General features: G+C 38.9%; 1 protein-coding gene across 5 annotated transcripts in view; it reads right to left on the reverse strand.

Annotated features, from left to right (window-relative positions):
* Positions 1-20639, reverse strand: part of Asap1 (ArfGAP with SH3 domain, ankyrin repeat and PH domain 1) — a 325249-nt gene that overhangs the window by 85035 nt on the left and 219575 nt on the right. For all 5 annotated transcript variants that reach the window (XM_074069229.1, XM_074069232.1, XM_074069228.1 and 2 more), the window contains 4 exons: positions 16727-16801; positions 16161-16210; positions 10986-11115; positions 9688-9773 (listed from right to left, as the gene is read on the reverse strand). In XM_074069229.1, the coding sequence (XP_073925330.1) occupies positions 9688-9773; positions 10986-11115; positions 16161-16210; positions 16727-16801 (341 nt within the window). The remainder of the gene's footprint in view (positions 1-9687; positions 9774-10985; positions 11116-16160; positions 16211-16726; positions 16802-20639) is intronic.

The raw sequence follows: 20639 nt of genomic DNA on the forward strand, positions 1-20639 counted from the left end.
GAGAGAAAGACACACGAGTCACAGGCTTATGTGAAGTGAAATTGGACACCATAGGAGATTTGTGACTCAATTAGAGGTAGCGGCAGGAGGGAGGTCAGTGTTCTTCCAGTTCCCCAGAGATCTCTGTGTTCCAATACTTACTCAAAACTCAAGTACAACTGATAGCAATGGGACCACTAGAATTGGAAAGCTGTATCCTACCACACAATAAAAAGACTGCACTATTTTACCTGAATAAGAGCCAACATTCAGGGAGCATTTGTCACACGCCAGCACTGCACCCCATACTTCTTTATACACGTTATCTCATTGGCTAGACTCTCATAAATTAAGTACTTCAATATCATCTGTTTTTTCAAAGACAGGGTGAGTACCTAACTTGCTCTGTTCACACAGAGATGGGATTCAGATCCAGGTTTGCCTGATTTTGAGTCCAGGCTTGTAACTACCAGGCAAAGAGATTCCTTGTCTTGGGTGGAACACTCCACACAGGGAGTGATGTCAATTTAGAGATGTATACAACAAACTGCAGGACACTGGTGTTTAGAATTCCCTTGCCCTCCCATACACTTATTTAACCATCCTCCACAGCATTTCTCCATAGACTCCTGCTGTCTCCCCACAAATAAAGAGGATCATCTCATTTCTACATCACAACGGACCCAGCCACAACACAGATGCTCAGTGGCCACAAATGAAGTGCTATCAAGAAATTTTAGTTTACATCTCAGAGTCCGTATTTTCTTTTAAGTTTACTATGTACATTCACTATCAACAATTTAGGATGATGACTGAAGTGCCAATGTTCTTTAAGGTTGACATCTTTGGTGGAAAACGTTTTCTAAAATGAGAGCAACATTAGTTTAGAAAGTCTTCCATCAAAAAGAATGGGAGAAAAGAGAATTGTTAACTGCTTAATTGGAAAACACATTTAAATTCTTTTTTTTTTTAACAGTTAGCTTTCGCCCCTGCCTATAGAGATGTGAGTTAAATTTCTCTGCACAGAATTAAAGACTTTTTAAATGCTCTGGCCCTTGAATTCGTTTCTAGTTTTGTCTCCTACCAGTTTCCCTTAAAAACTGTAGGCTTTAGCCATGCTACAGTATTTCCAGGTGCTTGTTCCTTTTCAAGCCATGGTGAGGAGGGACACAAACACTGCCATCACTGCGGGAAATTCTATTGGGTGCTGCTGCTCTAGGAAAAAGCAGCACAAAGATCTCAACATTCCACCTGCAGTACCATCCCAATGTTGTAAATGAAAGAGATCCATACATCTAGCACTTCTGAGTCAGGAGATTACAGGGTATTTTCCTTTTTCTTTAGCATCACTTTCTAGTTTCTTTTCTAAAAAAGACCGTATGTTACTAAAATGAACCAAAATTAAAGTATTGGTAAGAAAGAGGAGGAACAAAATGACCATAAATCACTTGTACCTTATTAGCAATGTCACAAAAAGCAAATGCCAACATGTCACTGGCTGGTTCCTCTGGTGGCTAGTTTCTCTATGCTTCTCTCTCGAGAGGTTCACAGTTGCAGCTATGAGCGGATGGACACAGAGCTGCCACTACCTGCCACGACACCTGGAGGGCAGAGGCTTCTCTGTCTCCCTCTTCCTTCCTTCCTGTTGTAGCTGGCATGGGCTTAGGAGTAAAAAAACACATCGTATTTTGGCTCTAAACCTCACTAGATGTGTGACCTTGGGCAGGCCACAGGCCTTTTGTGAACAGCACATACTCATCTCAAATGAGGACATTTTCTAACCTTGAGGAGCATCTCATGAGGTGCTATAGATAAAAGTCCTACTAACTGGAAAGTGAAGCACAAGTGTAAATCTGATTATCACTGAAATTACTTTGTAAGCCCTCCAAACAGAAGGGGAAATTACTTCTCCACCAGCCACTTGTCCTTATGAGACCTTCAGAAAACAAACAATGAGCTAGTCTGTGACTGAGTATTTTCTCTGTCTCAGTCACTCACTATTAAACACCATTCATGGAGTATCTCTTTTTTAAAAGTCTCATTTTGGAACCAACTGGAACTTTCAACCCCATCCCCCCTTCCTCCTCCTACTCTCCCTCCTTCCCTCCCTCTGGGGAGGGAAGAGGGGCTAGAATTGAGTTAATCAATAATGGCAATGATTTGTTTAATCATATCATGTAACAGAGCATCCACAAAACCCCCTAAATGTAGGGGTTTGGCAGGAGAATGGCATATTCCAATTCCGTGGGGACAGAAACTCCTGTATTCGAGATCCTTATGGACTTCATCCTCTGTACCTCTTCATCTGGCTATTTATTTGTGTTCTTTATAATAAGCTAGTGAAAGTGAAAAACAGTCTCACTGCAACTCAACACAACTGGTGATTATCATTAGTCCTTCTACAAGAACTGGAGATAGTCACATGTGCCCGTGAGAGTGCTTGTGAATAGCAGACATAGGTACTTAACATGCTAGGCACCAAGAGGCAGTTCAATACATGATGCTCCCAGGCCATAAAAGTGGTCTTCATCATTTTCTGACCTTAAGTAGCAAGACTGGCTTCACATCTTAAATAAGTAGCTTGAAAGAAATTACTTACATATTTTAATGATACAGGATGCTAGCTGCCAACTGAAGGGCAGAAGGACCTCAGGTTCACCCTGACAGGTTATGGCACAAATGCAGTGGCAAAGTGTAAGCTCACGAATGTTTAAACCACACCCATGTACTGGCAGGACACATCCTCCTCAGAACAAAGCAGACAGTCACTATGTAGTCACTGTGTCCCACAGGGATGGGGAAGGAAAACCAAGCCAGACAAGAGTGCCTCCCTAATTTTTCCTTATCACAGATTCTCCTTGACTTGGTGCTCTATGGTCAAAGGCTGAAGGGTTCAGAGAACAGAATATTATTTCCAAAAGGAGGAGGATATCTTGCAATATGATGGAGCTTAATTTTCAAATTATCAAACAAAACCAGAAACCCAAAATGGCTAAAACTCCAATACCTTCTGAAAGCCTGGTCATCCAGCTTCAGGCTCTGAGTTAGGCATCAATTTCCTACATTCTGGGAAAGAATTCAGATAAGCTCCATGTACCTCCTACAGCATTTAATGGGCTTCAATGTACAGCACTAATTAACTGCAAATATACTGCAAAAATTCAGATAAAAGAGAAGGTAGAGAGGTGGATGCAGGACCTGTATCTGGAGATTTTTAAAATGTAGATGTCCAGGTCCAATCTCAGGTTTACGAAATCACACTTTTTGGCATACTGTCTAAGAGAAAAAGTTGAACTGTGTTGTAGACTTGGTTCCATCATTTTCTAGCTGTAAGTTCTTAGAGGTTACCTTTTGTTGATTTTTGTATCTTTTCTATTGAGATAAAATCCATGTAGCATAAAATTCAGTTTTAAAGTGTATTTAGTAGTTTTTAGTATATTCACCATGTTGTACAACCATCACTACTGTATGATTCAAGAACATTTCTATCACCCTAAAAAGAAACTCTAACATGTTGTAGTGACTATTTTCTTCCTTCTCCTCTGCCCTAGCAACCATTAATCTGCTCTGTCTCTATGGATTTGTCTTTTTGTGACATATTTTGCACACAGGGAATCACGTGATGCATGGTCTTCTATGTCTGGCTTCTTTCACTTAGCATAATGTTTTTTTTTTTCATTTTTCTTTTATTATTCATATGTGCATACAAGGCTTGGTTCATTTCTCCCCCCTGCCCCCACCCCCTCCCTTACCACCCACTCCGCCCCCTCCCTCCCCCAGACCTCAATACCCAGCAGAAACTATTTTGCCCTTATTTCTAATTTTGTTGTAGAGAGAGTATAAGCAATAATAGGAAGGAACAAGGGTTTCTGCTGGTTGAGATAAGGATAGCTATACTGGGCATTGACTCACATTGATTTCCTGTGCGTGGGTGTTACCTTCTAGGTTAATTCTTTTTGATCTAACCTTTTCTCTAGTACTTGTTCCCCTTTTCCTATTGGCCTCAGTTGCTTTAAGGTATCTGCTTTAGTTTCTCTGCATTAAGGGCAACAAATGCTAGCTAGTTTTTTAGGTGTCTTACCTATCCTCACCCCTCCCTTGTGTGCTCTCGCTTTTATCATGTGCTCATAGTCCAATCCCCTTGTTGTGTTTGCCCTTGATCTAATGTCCGCATATGAGGGAGAACATACGATTTTTGGTTTTTTGAGCCAGGCTAACCTCACTCAGAATGATGTTCTCCAATTCCATCCATTTACCAGCGAATGATAACATTTCGTTCTTCATGGCTGCATAAAATTCCATTGTGTATAGATACCACATTTTCTTAATCCATTCGTCAGTGCTGGGGCATCTTGGCTGTTTCCATAACTTGGCTATTGTGAATAGTGCCGCAATAAACATGGATGTGCAGGTGCCTCTGGAGTAACAGTCTTTTCGGTATATCCCCAAGAGTGGTATTGCTGGACCAAATGGTAGATCGATGTCCAGCTTTTTAAGTAGCCTCCAAATTTTTTTCCAGAGTGGCTGTACTCGTTAACATTCCCACCAACAGTGTAAGAGGGTTCCTTTATCCCTGCATCCTCGCCAACACCTGTTGGTGGTGGTGTTGCTGATGATGGCTATTCTAACAGGGGTGAGGTGGAATCTTAGCTTGGTTTTAATTTACATTTCCTTTATTGCTAGAGATGGTGACCATTTTTTCATGTGTTTTCTGGCCATTTGAATTTCTTCTTTTGAGAAAGTTCTGTTTAGTTCACGTGCCCATTTCTTTATTGGTTCATTAGTTTTGGGAGAATTTAGTTTTTTAAGTTCCCTGTATATTCTGGTTATCAGTCCTTTGATGTATAGTTGGCAAATATTTTCTCCCACTCTGTGGGTGTTCTCTTCAGTTTAGAGACCATTTCTTTTGATGAACAGAAGCTTTTTAGTTTTATGAAGTCCCATTTATCTATGCTATCTCTTAGTTGCTGTGCTGCTGGGGTTTCATTGAGAAAGTTCTTACCTATACCTACTAACTCCAGAGTATTTCCTACTCTTTCTTGTATCAACTTAAGAGTTTGGGGTCTGATATTAAGATCCTTGATCCACTTTGAGTTAATCTTGGTATAGGGTGATATACATGGATCTAGTTTCAGTTTTTTGCAGACTGCTAACCAGTTTTCCCAGCAGTTTTTGTTGAAGAGGCTGCTATTTCTCCATCGTATATTTTTAGCTCCTTTGTCAAAGATAAGTTGCTTATAGTTGTGTGGCTTCATATCTGAATCCTCTATTCTGTTCCACTGGTCTTCATGTCTGTTTTTAGCATAATGTTTTAAACATTCACCTAAGTTGTAGTAATGGATCAGTACTCCTTTTCTGTTCATGGCTGAATAGTATTCCACCACACAATGGATCTGCCCCATTTGTTTAGTCATTCATCAGTTGATGAATGTTATACGTTTCCATGTTCTAGCTATTATAAATAATGGTTCTGTAAATATTCATACACACACTTTTGTTTGAGTACCTAGTTTCAATTCTCTTGGGTATATATCCAGGTATAGAACTGCTAGGTCATATAATACTACTTTTAACTTTTGGATGAAATGCCAACTTGCACCATTTTCCATTCTTTCCAGCAATGCGTGGCATTCTGACTACTTCATATCATGTCTAAGACTCATTTTCTATCCTAATAGTATTAAGTGTTATCTCATGGCTTTGATTTGCATTTCCTTAATGACTAGTGATTAAGTATGTTCTCAAGTGCCTTTTGGCTGTTTGTGTATCTCTTTAGAGGAATGGCTATTCAAGATCTTAGCCCATTTTAAAAATTGGGCTTTTTTTTTTGAGTTCTTTACATTCTATACTCTACATAACTTATCAGGTAAGTGATTTGCAAATATTTTCTCCCATTCTATGTACAGTCTTCTTACTTTCTTAATACTGTCCTTTCATATACAAAAATTGTCAATTTTCAAGTCTAATTTATCTTTTTGGTTTACTGTGCTGTGTCTGTTTTGATAAATGTTTGTGGGGCATTTTAAATGCATGAATGTGAGTTTGGGCAAATTACTGATCCTTTTTGTGTTACAACTTCTTTCCAGGAGTCTCTCCTTCTCTTGGTGCTCATGGCACTAGTTTATGTCTATCCCCTCATGATTACCTAACCTACTTCCTGTGAATATAAAGGAGAAAGCAGACGTAAAGAACTTTGACAGATTCTATACACCCTGGCCTCTGCCTATAAAATAAGTTCTTGGTAAATTGTGGCTTTTATTGTTATTTGTAAGATTTAAATGCTCTTGACTGCGCAGATCATAAGGATGACCTAGGTGGTAAAGGAGTAGGTGAGCAGGAGGATCATGTATTTGTTTTGAAAGCAGCTTGCTGCTGACAATGTTCATGTGTGAGAGTGATAATTAGTGTGGGTGAGCCGAAACAGGTAAAAAAAAAAAAAAAGAAAAAAGTCAACAGCTCTTTTCTGCCTTCTTTGTTTTTTCATTGAAGTAGTTGCATCCACAATGAGAATGACTCTACAAGGTATTCCCAGATCAAATGCACTGCTGAGTACCAGCTGACTCTGAGAATCATTTGTGAACTGGAATAAGTAACCAGAAGAAAAAACTTTTTAAACAGAGATCTGAGCAGAGAACACTTGATAGGTCCATAGCATGTCAATTGAGGGTTTTTTGTTGCAGTCATTTGTCAAAAGCTACTCTGCCACTTAAAAATTTTTTTATTAGGATGTATTCGTAGTATATGGGGGGGGGGTTCATTGCAACAATTCCAAATAGGCTTAATTTGTACACTAGTTAGATCACTCCCACAGTCTCTCCCCCTTGATCCCCTCCCCACATCACTTAAAATTATTGCGAGAGGTTTCTTTGTTCTATCTCGCATAAGTATATGAAGTCTATCAACCATATTCCCTTACCTTAATCTCCTTCATTCACTATCTCCCCTCCACAAGCATCCCCCCCCAACACTGTACCTATTTCACAGTTCATTCTTTCATTATTAATATCTAAGTTGATGTTCAATTAAAGGTTTTTAGAGATTGAGTACAGTAAGAAAATACTTGAAAGAAAACTCTGCTAGCATCTTGCTGTGATGGAGTTGCTAGTTTCAACCCTGAGGCACCTTATAGCTGAATCTCATTATAACCCAGTTCTGCTGCTGCATGTCTTAGAACCTTTGCTCACAAGGAGGTTTATATTGTGCAGCATCTCCTTCTGCTCATCTCTCTTTGCCCTAGATGGAAATTCTTCTGTCAAACTCCAATGGCCAAGGTCCAGCTGCCCTCCAAGTCCACTCCTAAGTACTACCACCTCCTTTAAGATACAGCCACCCTCCTTCCTTAGTCTTCCTGCGGGAGTCTCTCCTCTGGGTGCTCATGGTACAAAGAGCTATCTATTCCCTTTATGATTACTGATAACCTGACCTACTTCCTGTACCACTCAACCAACTCCTGAGAGAAGCCTTTTTGATCTCTACACCAGAACCTAGCAAAGTACCTGGCCATTGGTAGGTCATTAAGTACTTGTGGGTAAATAAAATAGTAAAGGGAGGCTCAGTAGCCATATGTGAGTGTTGCTTTTTCATGTTTACTAGCAAAAGTTAATGTATATGTAGTTTACAAAGCAGCTTATATTTTGGAAAACTCATGCTTGTACAGCTCATACCCTCATATACAGACTTAGAAAGCTTGAGAAGAAAAGATTTCTCAGCTCTAGTAAAATCAGATTTGCTGCCTAAGTAGTGTAATTCAGAAGACTGAGAAATTCCCTTACTTTGGTAAAAGTTTCAAAGCATTAAGTATTTCTGAGAAAACTGAAATTAATGAAAGATGAAAAATTCCACCAAAACTAAAACCAGAGTCTGCTACAACATATTTCAAAGTTTCGTAACTGCCCACTGTGCTACAAAGTCAAAAGTTAAGACTAGGTCTTCAGTTTGAGGCTTCAGTAAGCAAACTTTATTCTATAAACTTGGAAACGTCAACATATTCTTTTCACTTCTGAAACACATTTATACAAGGCTGAGCTTATTTTGCAAAAAGAAAAACTGTTAACAAATTTATGTAAATAACAATTTGATCATTAAAAAAGCTTCTTGTAAAAAGCATCATTCTGACAATAACATGTATGAATGAATGATTTTTGTTTGTTTTTGGGTACTGGGGATTGAATTTAGGACCTTGGTGTTCTACCACTTGAGATACTCCTGCAATCTTGAATGAATGATTTTTGATGCCGCTTGGAACTATCACAGCTACCCCAATGTTGCATACACTGAGCTAAGTACTTCATACGCATTATTTTATTTTATTCTTACATTCTCACAAAAACCCTGAGGTGGGAGGTATAAACCTAAACCCAACCTAAGATGTGGTTCACTGCAGGGCCTGAATGAAGCACCTAACAGAGATCATATGACTACCCAGCTGAGAGCTAGAATTTGAACTCATGTATTGGCTGACTTGCGCTTTTCTCTACATGTCCCATTTGTATACAAAAATCTTTCTAGATATAGCATTACTAAAAGGAATAAGAGAGATCAAAGGGAATGATGTATTTGCTTTTTGGAGAGTATTTTGTCTAACCCAAATGATCTTTATATTATTCTCCTTATAAATATGACAGCTGCCTGAACCACTTTAGAAAAGTCCTTGTACTATTTTCTGTTTTTTATTGTTGTTGCAGTACTGGGGTCTGAATTCAGGGCCTTTAACCTTGAGCCACTCCACCAGCCCTTTTTTGTGATGGGCTTTTTTGAGATAGGGTCTCACGAACTATTTGCCTGGGATGGCTTTGAACCACAATCCTCCTGATCTCTGCCTCCTGAGTAGTTAGGATTACGCTGTGAGCCACTGGAACCCAGCTAGTACTATTTTCTCACTAAGTTTCACCAATGAATACAGACGGAAACAGTAACTAGCACATCTTCATACAAAGACCTTACCAGAAAACTCATGAGCGTTAACTCACTAAGTAAAGGAAGTAAATGGGCAGATGTGGTGTCAGTGTAGAACAGAGGATGTTGTTCAAAATATATCAGCTCACAGAAATCCACATATAAAAGCAAAGTATTCTTAATATCCAAAGTATTTAATTTCATTTAATTCAGAAATTCAAAAGACCAAAACCACTCCAAGCAGGAAATTCATGGTGTAAATGATCTAATAATAGGTAAAATACAGGACATGATGGTGATACCTATAATCTTAGCTACTTGGGAAGAAGGAGGATCCTGAGTTTGAGGCCAAATGGGAAAAATTACTAAGACCTTATCTTAAACACAAAAAGGCTGGGGTGCATGGCTCAAGTGGTAGAGTGCTTGCCCAGCATATGCAAAGCCCTGGGTTCAATCCCCAGTACTGGGGGAAAAAAAAGTAAAATCCCAATGAGGAGGGCAACAGAAAGGTCTTCTCAGTGACAGGGGCTTAGTCATCTGTAACATGAGCTCCAAAGTGTCAAAATTAGCATTTCTATGGAAGAGATCTTTTCCAAGTAATCAAACAGTTGTCCTGTTTTCAACTACTGGCTTATATAAAACACTGAAGATGAAAAACAGTATTTTTTTTTATTCATTTATCTCTGGGAAGTCATTACATTACTATATATAGCCACCAAATGAAGAAGAATTTAAAAAAAGAGAAATAAGAAAACCAATGAAGTGTAGAGGCTCTGTGTGGGCTAATAATAATCACTTCAACATTCTACTTACTTGCACTGAGCGTGATAATACTTTATAAGATTCTGCAGCAGATCCACACCCTTTTTGGTCTTGATTTCATTAACTTTAATCAGATACTGTGGAAATAAAGCAGAATTTTATGTTGACGATTCCAGACAGGCCTCCTGAATCATGCGTTCAGGCAGCAGAACACCACTCATGAACCTGCACGAGTTAGCGAGCTGCAGTGGTCTTTAGATAAGGTGAGCTTAATTTAGAGAAGCTGCTCTGGCACAGTCACAGTGTGCACAACAAATGGCTTAGAACATTAGCACCTTATGAATTCTTACAATTAGTTTACTAAACAAGCAGAAACAAGACACAGCAAAACATTCTACGACAGGTGATTATGTCCCCTCAGGACAGTGGATCTCAAACTTGTAAGTTCTTGTGGCACTGAAAGATGGATTGCTCCTTGCTGAAAAAAGTAGAACAGATTCTCTTCAAGAAATGTACCACAGATATTGAAACTTTTACACCAAGTAGGTGAGTCAGAAAGTATTTTTGCCACTCAAAAATAACCCATGAATTAATTAATGTAGTTAATTAAACAGTGCTGGCTTTGCTTTTCATCACTGGCCAAGATTACCTATTAATATTGCTTACTTGTTGATCACTTGTTTTACACTGTATGTTAAAAAGTTATTGAGTACACAAGCTTAAGGAACTAAAAGTGTATGAGGAAAAAACTTTGAGAAAAACATAAACTTGAACAAAATTTCCATTTCAATGCTTTCTGAACTGTGAAGGCATCGCCATGACTGAAAAGCAGCATGAGGATGGGCTAGCACGGGCCTCTAGTCAAGGAGTGCTAGTGTTCAGGGAGGTTCGGTTTGAGACCCACTGCTCTAAGCTTAAGGCAGCATGCTTTTCACTGCATTTTTTTCATGAACTCCAGACTTTCTTAATGGCTACTTCATTTAAACTTCCATTCCAACTGGATCCGTGGTTAAAAAAACACATGCTCTAAACTTGTAACAGTCATCAGTGTTACTTCTCATCAAAAACTTTCCCCTATAATCACTCACAAGCAACATCAAGGTTCTCACCAAAGAATCCTGTTTTGTCTTAAAGAGCCCCAGAAGACCAAGGCTCAAAATCTCAAAATATGAGACAACAGTGCAATGGCGGATCTCAAAAGGCTTGGAGAAAAATGGAGATTAGAATCCTTAGGAAAGAGTCCCCTCCTCTAATAATCAAACACAGCTTTTAGCATAAGGCCTGCTGACCAGCAGGGGCAGATGACAGTCATTACAACTGCAGGCTAAGGATAGAAAGGTTCATCTTACTTCACACATCTGGAGCTGAAAGAGCCGTCTTTCCTTCTCCATTTCTTCTGCAATCTCGGCTCCTGTTATCTCTGTGCGGATCATCCCATGCTGTTTTGCATGCTCTCTTTTCTCCTTTTCAATTTTTGTACTGTAATTAAAGCAGATGTCATTATTTAAAAAAAAAATTCTTGTACAAGAGTGAACCTAATGTACACCCCAGACTGGGTGATGATGTGTCAGTGTGGGTGGCTGTGCCTGTGTAGAGTGGAAACCCGGCATCTTCTGCTCAAAGGTCTTCTGGACTGGAGATCTAGCTCAAGGGTAGAGCCTTGGCTCAGCAATACAAAATAAAAAAAAAAAAAAGAAAGTCTTTAAAAACAAACCGTACTGAACTAATGTCTTTTCTTTATAAAAACTACTGATTACTTCTAAACTACTAAAGAAGCAAAAATTTTTAAGTTGACAGAATCAATCACTAGTGGAAATCCAAATTCAAAGAGAATAAATACATTGTGTCCACTTTCATCTAGGGGACTTCTCACATTTTTACTTTCATCTTATACATGATGGAGCCATAAAAATTCTCTTATATTTTGGTTGGTAGGAGGAGATTCTGATAGATTTTTTTTTTGAGCATTCTATAATGAAGCAGAAAGTTGGAGAACAGTGTTTTCTTGATAACTAGTGGATTATGAGACTTAGAATTATTTCAAGATAATCAAAGTAATAATGAGTCTTTGTTTAATGTTTAATTTGGAATCCTATGGAATTGTTCTTCAGAGAAAAGGGAGGTTCAAGAGGGAACCAGGGAAAAAGAAGGCAGGCCCCATTAAACCTACGATACCTGATAGAAGATACCCCAGTGATCATACAAATGATCACAGTCCTCTTTCCCCAAATTCACATAATTAGGAAGTGGACTTTAATTTCGGAAGTGGCCTTTACTTTTCAATTGTGAATGTAAAGATTAATTGATTTAACCTTCCTTTTCTTTAAGTTGTAGTGGTAGTAGTATGGGGAGCCAAATATCACAGGAAGCCAATATCCTTGTCTATATAAAAACAGAAGAAAAAAAAATCAACCTATCAACCAATGGAAAACCTACAGCACACCTGGTGGGATTCATTCTGATTTATCAATGCTATGTTTAAGCAACTCCTTTTTTCTTTTTGGGCAGTACTGGGGTTTGAACTCAGGGCCTTCACCTTGAGCCATTCCACCAGCCCTTTTTATTTTTGTAATGGGTAATTTTGAAATAGGGTCTCGCAAACTATTTGCCTGGGCTGGCTTCAAATCGCTATCCTCCTGTTCTGCATCCTTAGTAGCTAGGATTTCAGGCATGAGCCACTAGTGCCCAGCTTAAGCAACTTTTTTGAACATGCCACCTTGGTAATCAAAGAGGTGTGATGACAGGGATTTTAGCAGAAAGGGAATACATCCCAGCTCCTTCTCCACTAAAATGTGTGGGGAGAGAAGTGGGAAGCTTGAGAAGAAATATGGGGTAGGCAGGACTTAAAAGATACCAACCTTCTGGTTCACACTATGGGTGACTCAACCACCATAAGTACCTGTTTCTTTTTTCCTCTATAGATCTCATTAACATGATAGTAAAGGCATAAAAAAAGTGTAAGCCCTTAAAGGCAAGAAGAATTGATGACAAAAAAGGATGAGAGATTTCAACTAATAATAACTAGGAAGGGGATGAAGGGAATTTAAGCCCCTGAGATCTCAGACACTGACATTTGGCATAGTCCTAATAAGAGCTGTCCTGGCATCCTAAAACTTAAAACCCAAAAAGAAGACAAGCTACTTTCTCGAAAATTCCTGCTGATAGGGGTGAGCTTTCAACCAGGCTTGCTCTCAAATATGAATGAACAGCCAAGGGTTGTAAGACAATTGAAAATAGTCTATAAAATCAAAGTATAAATGAGCAAAATATCAAGAGGGGGACGTGAGTAGGAACTACAAGTCATAAAGAAGCTGATAAAAGTTTTACAAAATGTCAGATTCTCAGCTAAAACAAGTAACACCCTAAAATCTGATTGAGCAAAAGAGCTCTTAGAAATTTAAAATAGGATAGCCAAAATAAAAAAGCAAACTGAAACAGTAGGGAAAATCACATTGAGAACAATCTCAAAAAGACAAAAGGGACAGAAAAGAGAAGAAAAAAATGTAAGAACACTCTTGAATGTCCAATATTATAAGACGAGGCATTCTAGAGAGAGCACAAAAATAGGAGAAATTAGAAGAAACATTTCCAGACTAAAGAACTAACACTGTACCTGAATGCACATGCCACAGTTCATAAAGACTCTTTGTAAAACCTTTTATAGAGAAGACATTAACATTTCCCAAATGAATATAAATAAAATAAGAAACAAAAACAACTATAGTTCACATGCAAGTAAATAGGAATTAAAAAGGCATCAGTTTCTATCTTTCTTTCTTTCTTTAAAATTAACAACATTGGAGATTAAAAACAAGGAAAAAAATAACTTAAATTTTTTTGAGGCTCCCTATGTAGCCCAGGATGGCCTTGAACTCAATATTCTCCTGCCTCAGCTTCCAAACTACTGGGATACCAGAGTGAGCAAGAGGCACCATGCCTGGCTCACCTTCAACATTTTCTGAGGTTATAAAATTAGACAATTCTGTGTGATAACTGAAGGGAGTTATTTTGAATAAGTAAAATCCTGAAAGTGTGATCTCCTTCTTTAGAATTGTTTGGTATAAACTACTGCATGTGGTAGTACCACAACACATGGGACTACACCAGGAATGAAGTAGATTTAAGACTAAAGAGAATCAAAGGGCAGTCCTATATGACAGCTTACAGCAGATCTGAAGAGATTTGGATAAAGATATCTCCAAGAAAGAAAAGAAGGAACTGACAGATAACTTAATGATTATATCAATAAGTGCAATGTATTCTCTAAACACAAATAGTACTGACAGGTGTCTGACATCTACTGGGTAGATGATAAAAATTTTCAAAAGAGCCATATAGAACTAAGCAGATGAAATGAGGCAATTATGTTATTAAGAAAATAAGTAACTGTAATATAAGAGTGGAAATTCAATCACAAGACGCCATTTAGATACTCATAAAAATGTAAACACTGACAAATATTTTAAACAAAACTTAACCAAACTGAATTACCAGGGTTAGGAAAGTGATGGGTGGCTGTAAAAGGAAGCCAAACCACCATATTACCATAGCAGCACCTCATAGATGAAAAAGAAAAAAGGCATGCTCTTCACCTACTTAACATCCCAACCCTTCATCATTTGTACAGAGCCCTGTGCCATAGGTGCAGCACAAGCTCCCTGAACCTGGATTCTAGAGGACAGTGGAGACCAAGTGGGAGGTGCTCTGCAGAAATCTGGTCCTTCCTACAATGCCTTCCATTCTATGATAAACTTCTGCAACCATTGTGAAACCACTGTTAGCTGGGGTTTCTACAATATGCTGCAGAGTAAGTCTTGACACAAGTGCTAGCTGATTTTATTTTGTATATGTGTCATTATTTTGATCAAAAGAAAACTTAACAGAAAATATTTATTGAGTGACTACTCTTTGACAACTGTTCTTTTTTTTTGGCAGTTTATTTTATTTTATTTTTTTATTTCTTTTATTCATATGTGCATACAATGTTTGGGTCATTTCTCCCCGCTTGACAACTGTTTTAATACATTATCTTTTCTGAATAAAAACCTTTTAATAAATAAAAATATTTTTATTTTATAAATAAGGATCATCAAAGTAACCTGGCCCAATATCACAATACTATTATTCTAAAGGCTTGTGAGCTTCGCTATCACATTTCATAGTCTCCTGAGTTCTAAATGGAAGACAAAAGAAAATGTCTAGCCTTATTATTTCGAAGGTAATAAATAAGATTTTTTTGTGTTTAAATTTTCTATGGTTTATAGACAAATGAGTCCTATTACATGAAAAAAGACAAATTTTTGTTTTCTCCTCCCCCCCCCCCCACCGCCCCAGCACCACTCTACCTTCTTAAGAAAGAAATCTATCTCAGGAAAGTAATTTGTTCATTAGAATTGATGAGGGATAGAAGGAAAGCAAAAACCATAACTTTCCCCCATAAAGTACTAAAACCATGACCTACCTACTATTTCTGAGTATTTCATGAGTTTTCATCACCCACTTCTCACTCAGAAAGGCACAATAGCCCAGAACACTCATTCACACTGGTGGACCATTTTAGGAGCGTTTTAGTTCTCAGCTGCATTTATAACTATCCATGCACAAAACCATTCCTAAAATGGCAAACCCCCAACAATGCACTTATTACATAAACAATCATGAAAGCACTTTGGGGAAAATATGCTTAATACTGATTTTGTTCTTCTTTGGCTTCTGCTTTCATTCTGGGGCTGTTGTAGCCTATGGAAATGTCTTTATTCTCTTATGTTTATATTATCCAAGTTTATAGCCAAGACTTTTATTAAAATTAAAATTTAAAATATGTCTCCTACCCTACCCTACTGCCTGGTATTACAAATTTCTCAGAGTAGTAATAATAAAGGACCATGGTATGAAATGTACAGCATGAAGATGAACCAGGCCTCAGGCAAAGGGTTTCTCTCCCTAATGCCTCACAAGACTCCCAGGGTCAGGTGGTCTGAGCCAGTACCCATGTCACACTATTCAGGATCTGGGTCAGACAGACGAGGAGTGAATATGAGATTTGTCATATACGAGCTTTATGAAAGCTGCACACTGATAGGTTGCTGTCAGGAGATCATGCACATAAAACACATTTCAGTGCAGGTCCTGGCAGACAGAAGAATGTCACAAACATTACAGCTATTACTCTTATTGTTTCCCAGTGTTATTCTACACAGAAAGATAAATGGTCCGTAGTAACATGCAAGCCATAATGAAAGAAATGCTGTAATGGTCATAGGCCTATGGTTGCACAGTTAATACTAGCAACCATAAATGCTGAAACCATTGATAGTAAAAGTGTCTGTCACTCTAGACAACCAGCCCAGGGGACTTATGCAACCACTTTCAAGTAGCTCAGGCACACACCATCTCAGCTCTTACAAGAATACACTAAACAGCGTTTTGTTAAGAGATCGTCGTTAAGAGCTGTGTCCTTTACCAAGTTACTTCTTCTTTTGAAACTCATGGAGAAACAAGTGGAAAATAAACGAAACACTTACAACTTTGTCTCATAGTCTTTCCAAGCTTTGTCAAAGGGCTTCTTGAGATCCTTAGAAAACAGAAAATGAAATTGCATTTATTCTTGCTTAAGTGAATCATTTTGAAATAACACCTTAGCCAGAATGATGTCCTTGATTAACTTATTTGAAGCTTTACCCAAGATGCTTTGGTGCACATTGTACTCTGTATTACACACACAGCATGAGAGAGATAGGATCGGTAGGTGCTCCTAGTCCTGCCAATGAAGCAGGACTTAAGAGGTTCTGAGAGGCAGGTCCAAGGAGGTTACACTGGGGGAGACAAGGTGTAGACCCAGCTTTTCTCTCTCTCCTACCCCACAATGCTCTCCCTAATCTTCCTCACAGAGTCCCATCTTGTTCCTCTGTCAATACCATCATGTGAAGTGGCACATCATTTCCAATTATCATCTTCCAAGAACACCTGTTTAGGCTGAAAATGCTCAGAGTGCCTTTCAAATACAAGTACTACTATGATCGGAGAAGAGGAAAAGAAAATCAATCCTTTCAAGTTAAGAGTGAAAAAATCAAAATTTCTGAACACTTACTCCTTTGACTCCCTTCAGGTCTCCTTTTAACAAGGAATCCAAGGTGAAGATCACATTGTGGCTTAGACCCTGGAGCTGAAAAGCAAAACAAAGATGGGGGACAGTTAAAAAACAAAGTGCACACTGAACAAGACAACCATCCCCTGTTGACTGAGCATTTCCCAATGCACAGGCTCCACAGGAGGGGCTGTATGTACAGCCAGTGAACTTGCATGACACACTCCTGGCTGGCAGCACAACTGTCCCCACCCTGTAGCAGAAGAAATAGGGACAGAGCAGAGCAGAGCAGAGCAGAGAGCAGCTGCATGGCTGTGCAGCCCATGTTCTGAAACACTGTATATGTGATGGGGACAAACAATTCCTCTATTCATTTCAGCACTTTCATGCCAGTTGTACCAAAATTGTAGCTCTTTTTGTGATGTTTCTTTAGCTGCCTCTGCCAGAATAAGGAGGGGACAATACAACTGGCTTTCAACATGTCCTTTTTGTACTCTTTTACATGTACCTGTGTCTGAAATTACCTGTGTGTCCTGTTTCCTGCACTGGAACATATGCTCAGTAAGAGCGGGGACTTTGACTGCTCTTCTCACACCTGCAGCCTCAATGCCTGATTCCATTACAAAGACATCTTCATTTATTTATAAATATAGCATATATAATATATTTTTATTTTATATATTATATTTATTTTACATATTTGTTTAAATATTTATTGTACATATTTCATATATTCATTTTATTTATATATTTATACATATTTAAATATATATATGTATTCATTTATTTTTTGAGACAGGTTCTCGCCATGTAGCCCAGGCTGGCCTTTAACTCATAATTCTTCTGCCTCACCTTCCTGAGAGTGGGGATTACAGGTGTGTCCCACCATATCTGGCTAAGACAGCTAGAGTCGCTTTTTTTCACTGTTCTGGGTCTTAAGATGTACAGAGGAGTTCAAAAGGAGGGGATGGAGGTATTCCACGGCTGAAGAGAAGGGCAGCTGAGGAACCAAAGGAAGCATGGTCAAGTGTGAAAAGAACAAGCAATTGTGGACTGAGAAGAATTTAAAATATGGTCAGTCTTCAACGAGATTTTTCTTGATGAAATCAGTTTTGGTGGTACAGCCAAGATTGGAGGAATCTACAGAGCCAGAATAAAGATGGACAGTCTTGTGGATCTCCTCATTCAAGAAATGATTTTACTCACATGTAAGTATGTTTATCTGTTACTCTGTTCACCTGCCCTTCAATCATTCACTGTGCCACATACTATGCTGGGAGCTAGACAGACAGACAAGTACGACAACTTCCTGTTTTTAGGTGGTTCACACTCTAGGCACAGGCAGTGGGCACATGGCGGACAATCCTAGATGATGCTATGACACAGGTGAAAGGTGGAAGGAGAGTGTGGCATGAGAACATCCATCGCTTTGTGCCGGATGGCTTTATGCTGACCTCAACCACCTTTATGGGGGTGTTAAATCCTATTGAGAGCAGCTGTTGTGAAGGCCGAATGAGTTAATGTATGTAGCCAGTGCTAGTTTACTTGCTGATATCTAGGAAGTGTTTCTTCTTAAAATGCCATGGAATGCTAAATAATAGGAAGGCAATGAAGGGATGGAGGAGGGGCAGGAAAGAGGGAGACCTTAGCTTTGGCTCTTAACTTTTCCTTTGTGCTTTCCTGTTGTTCTCATCCTAGGCTTTCTGTAGCACATAAATCATTCTACCTCTTTGCCCTCCCTGAGCCCCACCTAATTTTAAGCACAAAGGTTTTTCTAGTGCATATCAACAGGCAGATAGGTCACAAACAACTTTCTTAGTTCAAAGACAGATATTCCTACCAAGACAAATGTATACATGTGACTTTGCCATCACCCACAGAGGCAGGCTGGCTGACAGGACAGAGCACTATAAAATGAATCTGTTCTGTGAGCGACTAGGATATTGGTTTATTGGAAGTGGGGTTAATATACCAGTTAGATTTTATGATTGTCTGTGACCCTCCAAATGGCCAGAGTATATAAAGTAATTCAGATTTTATCTACAAATTATTTTTTTTGAACTTAGTTGCTTGCTAGGCAGGCAATCTACCCAATTAGCCATACCCCAGTCTTTTCTCCTTTGGTTATTTTTGAGACAGGGCCTCATGTTTTTGCTATACTTCCTGTGTAGCTGGTACACCGGGTGTGTGCCCCTACACACTGCTTTTTTGTTGATTTTTGCCGAGACTGGTCTTGAACCTTAAACCTACCAATCTCTGCCTCCTGAGCAGCTGGGATTACAGACATGAGCTACCACTACTGGTCTATACCTATGAAAATTTCATGGGAGTGGGGCAGTGAGAGGGAAAATATCCAAAAAAGTGTCTCTTGGGGAAAAAGAGGAAGGCTGCAGATAATAATAGGCGAAAAAGCTGAAAAATGTGGGCCCTGGGTATGAGAAGGAAGACACAAAGATTAGCAGGATTCCCCCTCTGTCCTAGATGGATAGCTAGAACAGTACTTTGCATTCAGATCCTGTCTCATGGATCTTAGGTATTTGTATGGATGGAGGGTAAGTGATGTTGGGGCCCAAGCGCCCTCCACTAATCAAGCCACTGTCTATCCTTCCTCTGTCCATGAAGACTCTCACATTATTTTCTTTGATGCATGCACCATTCCTTACCATCCATGCATGCGCTTGCTTCCTCTCGTTTTTGCCATCACCTCCCCACAAGTTCATGGAGAATGGGACTGTGTGTCCACTGATCTGTTCTAGAACTCAGACACTGCCTAGCGCAGGGGGGGTGCTAAGGAAGGACTCGGAGAAGAAATGGAATACAGCCCCATGTGGACAGCAGGTTCTACTCTCAAGGCTGTTCGTGCTGGGTGGAATGTGAAGTTCCTATCAGTAGGGGCTGGCTAAAAACATTATAGAACTTCTAAACAATAACCATGAAAGTGAGAAAGCTCTTTATAACTATTTTTGAAGGTATCTCCAAGGTAAATTTTGATGTGCTAAAAGCAGGGTATAAAACACTAATTATAGTGTACAAGGATTTATATAAAAAAGGGGGGGGGTGAAGGCCTCTGTTTAACTTCTAAAAGAATACTCAAATCTACTGATACCAGTTCCCCCCAGGGTTGGAAACTGGGCAAAAGGATTGGATGGGACAGGAGACTTTTTCAATTAAAAACACTGTTAACATGTAATGTATTGTTTATTCAAAAAGGTCAAAACATTTGCATCAAAACATGAAAAGATGGTGATTACAAGTGCTTTTAAACTTTTAGTCCTAAATTATTATTTTCATCAATGCTTTAAATCCTCTGTGAAATGCAGACAAAAAAACTGTTATTACTACCTTGATCTGAAGCGCTTTCTTACAAAACGACAAAGGAATTATGAAACTTCACATTCATGTTGAATTTGAGGGTTGTTCTGAAGGAAAAGTCCCCCCAAAGCCATGTACTGACCATACACAGTAACCTTTTAATGTCATCACTGCTGTTAGGCAAGGGTTGGGGGAGGTGGCTGTAGCTGCAGTGATGTAAGAATTGAGGATTTCTTTGTGGTCTTCTACATACATATTGTTAGGGACTGATAAGAAGCCAAAAAGGCAAAACGTTATGTATTAGGAATTTGGAATTTGCTCAGTGATAAGCCTATGGAAAGGCTACAGGAAAAGCATTTAAAATTTAAAAACTCCTTCCAACTTACTTCCAGGAGAAAGTTAGTTTTTGAAAATTGAAAAAAGCAGGTGGTCTTGAATGAGGAGTGAGTGCCATTACAGAGATACAAGAAAAGGTCAAAGAGAGCAGGCAGATCTCAAGAAGAGGAAACCTTTAGGAAACTCTCACTGAGGGACGAAAATGAAATTTCCTTTCTTAGGAATCTCAAAAAAGAGAAAATCTACTCCTTCAAATATTTCAGGGTGT

This window comes from Castor canadensis, chromosome 3, assembly GCF_047511655.1.
Source record: "Castor canadensis chromosome 3, mCasCan1.hap1v2, whole genome shotgun sequence".
Classification (NCBI taxonomy): Eukaryota; Metazoa; Chordata; class Mammalia; order Rodentia; family Castoridae; genus Castor; species Castor canadensis.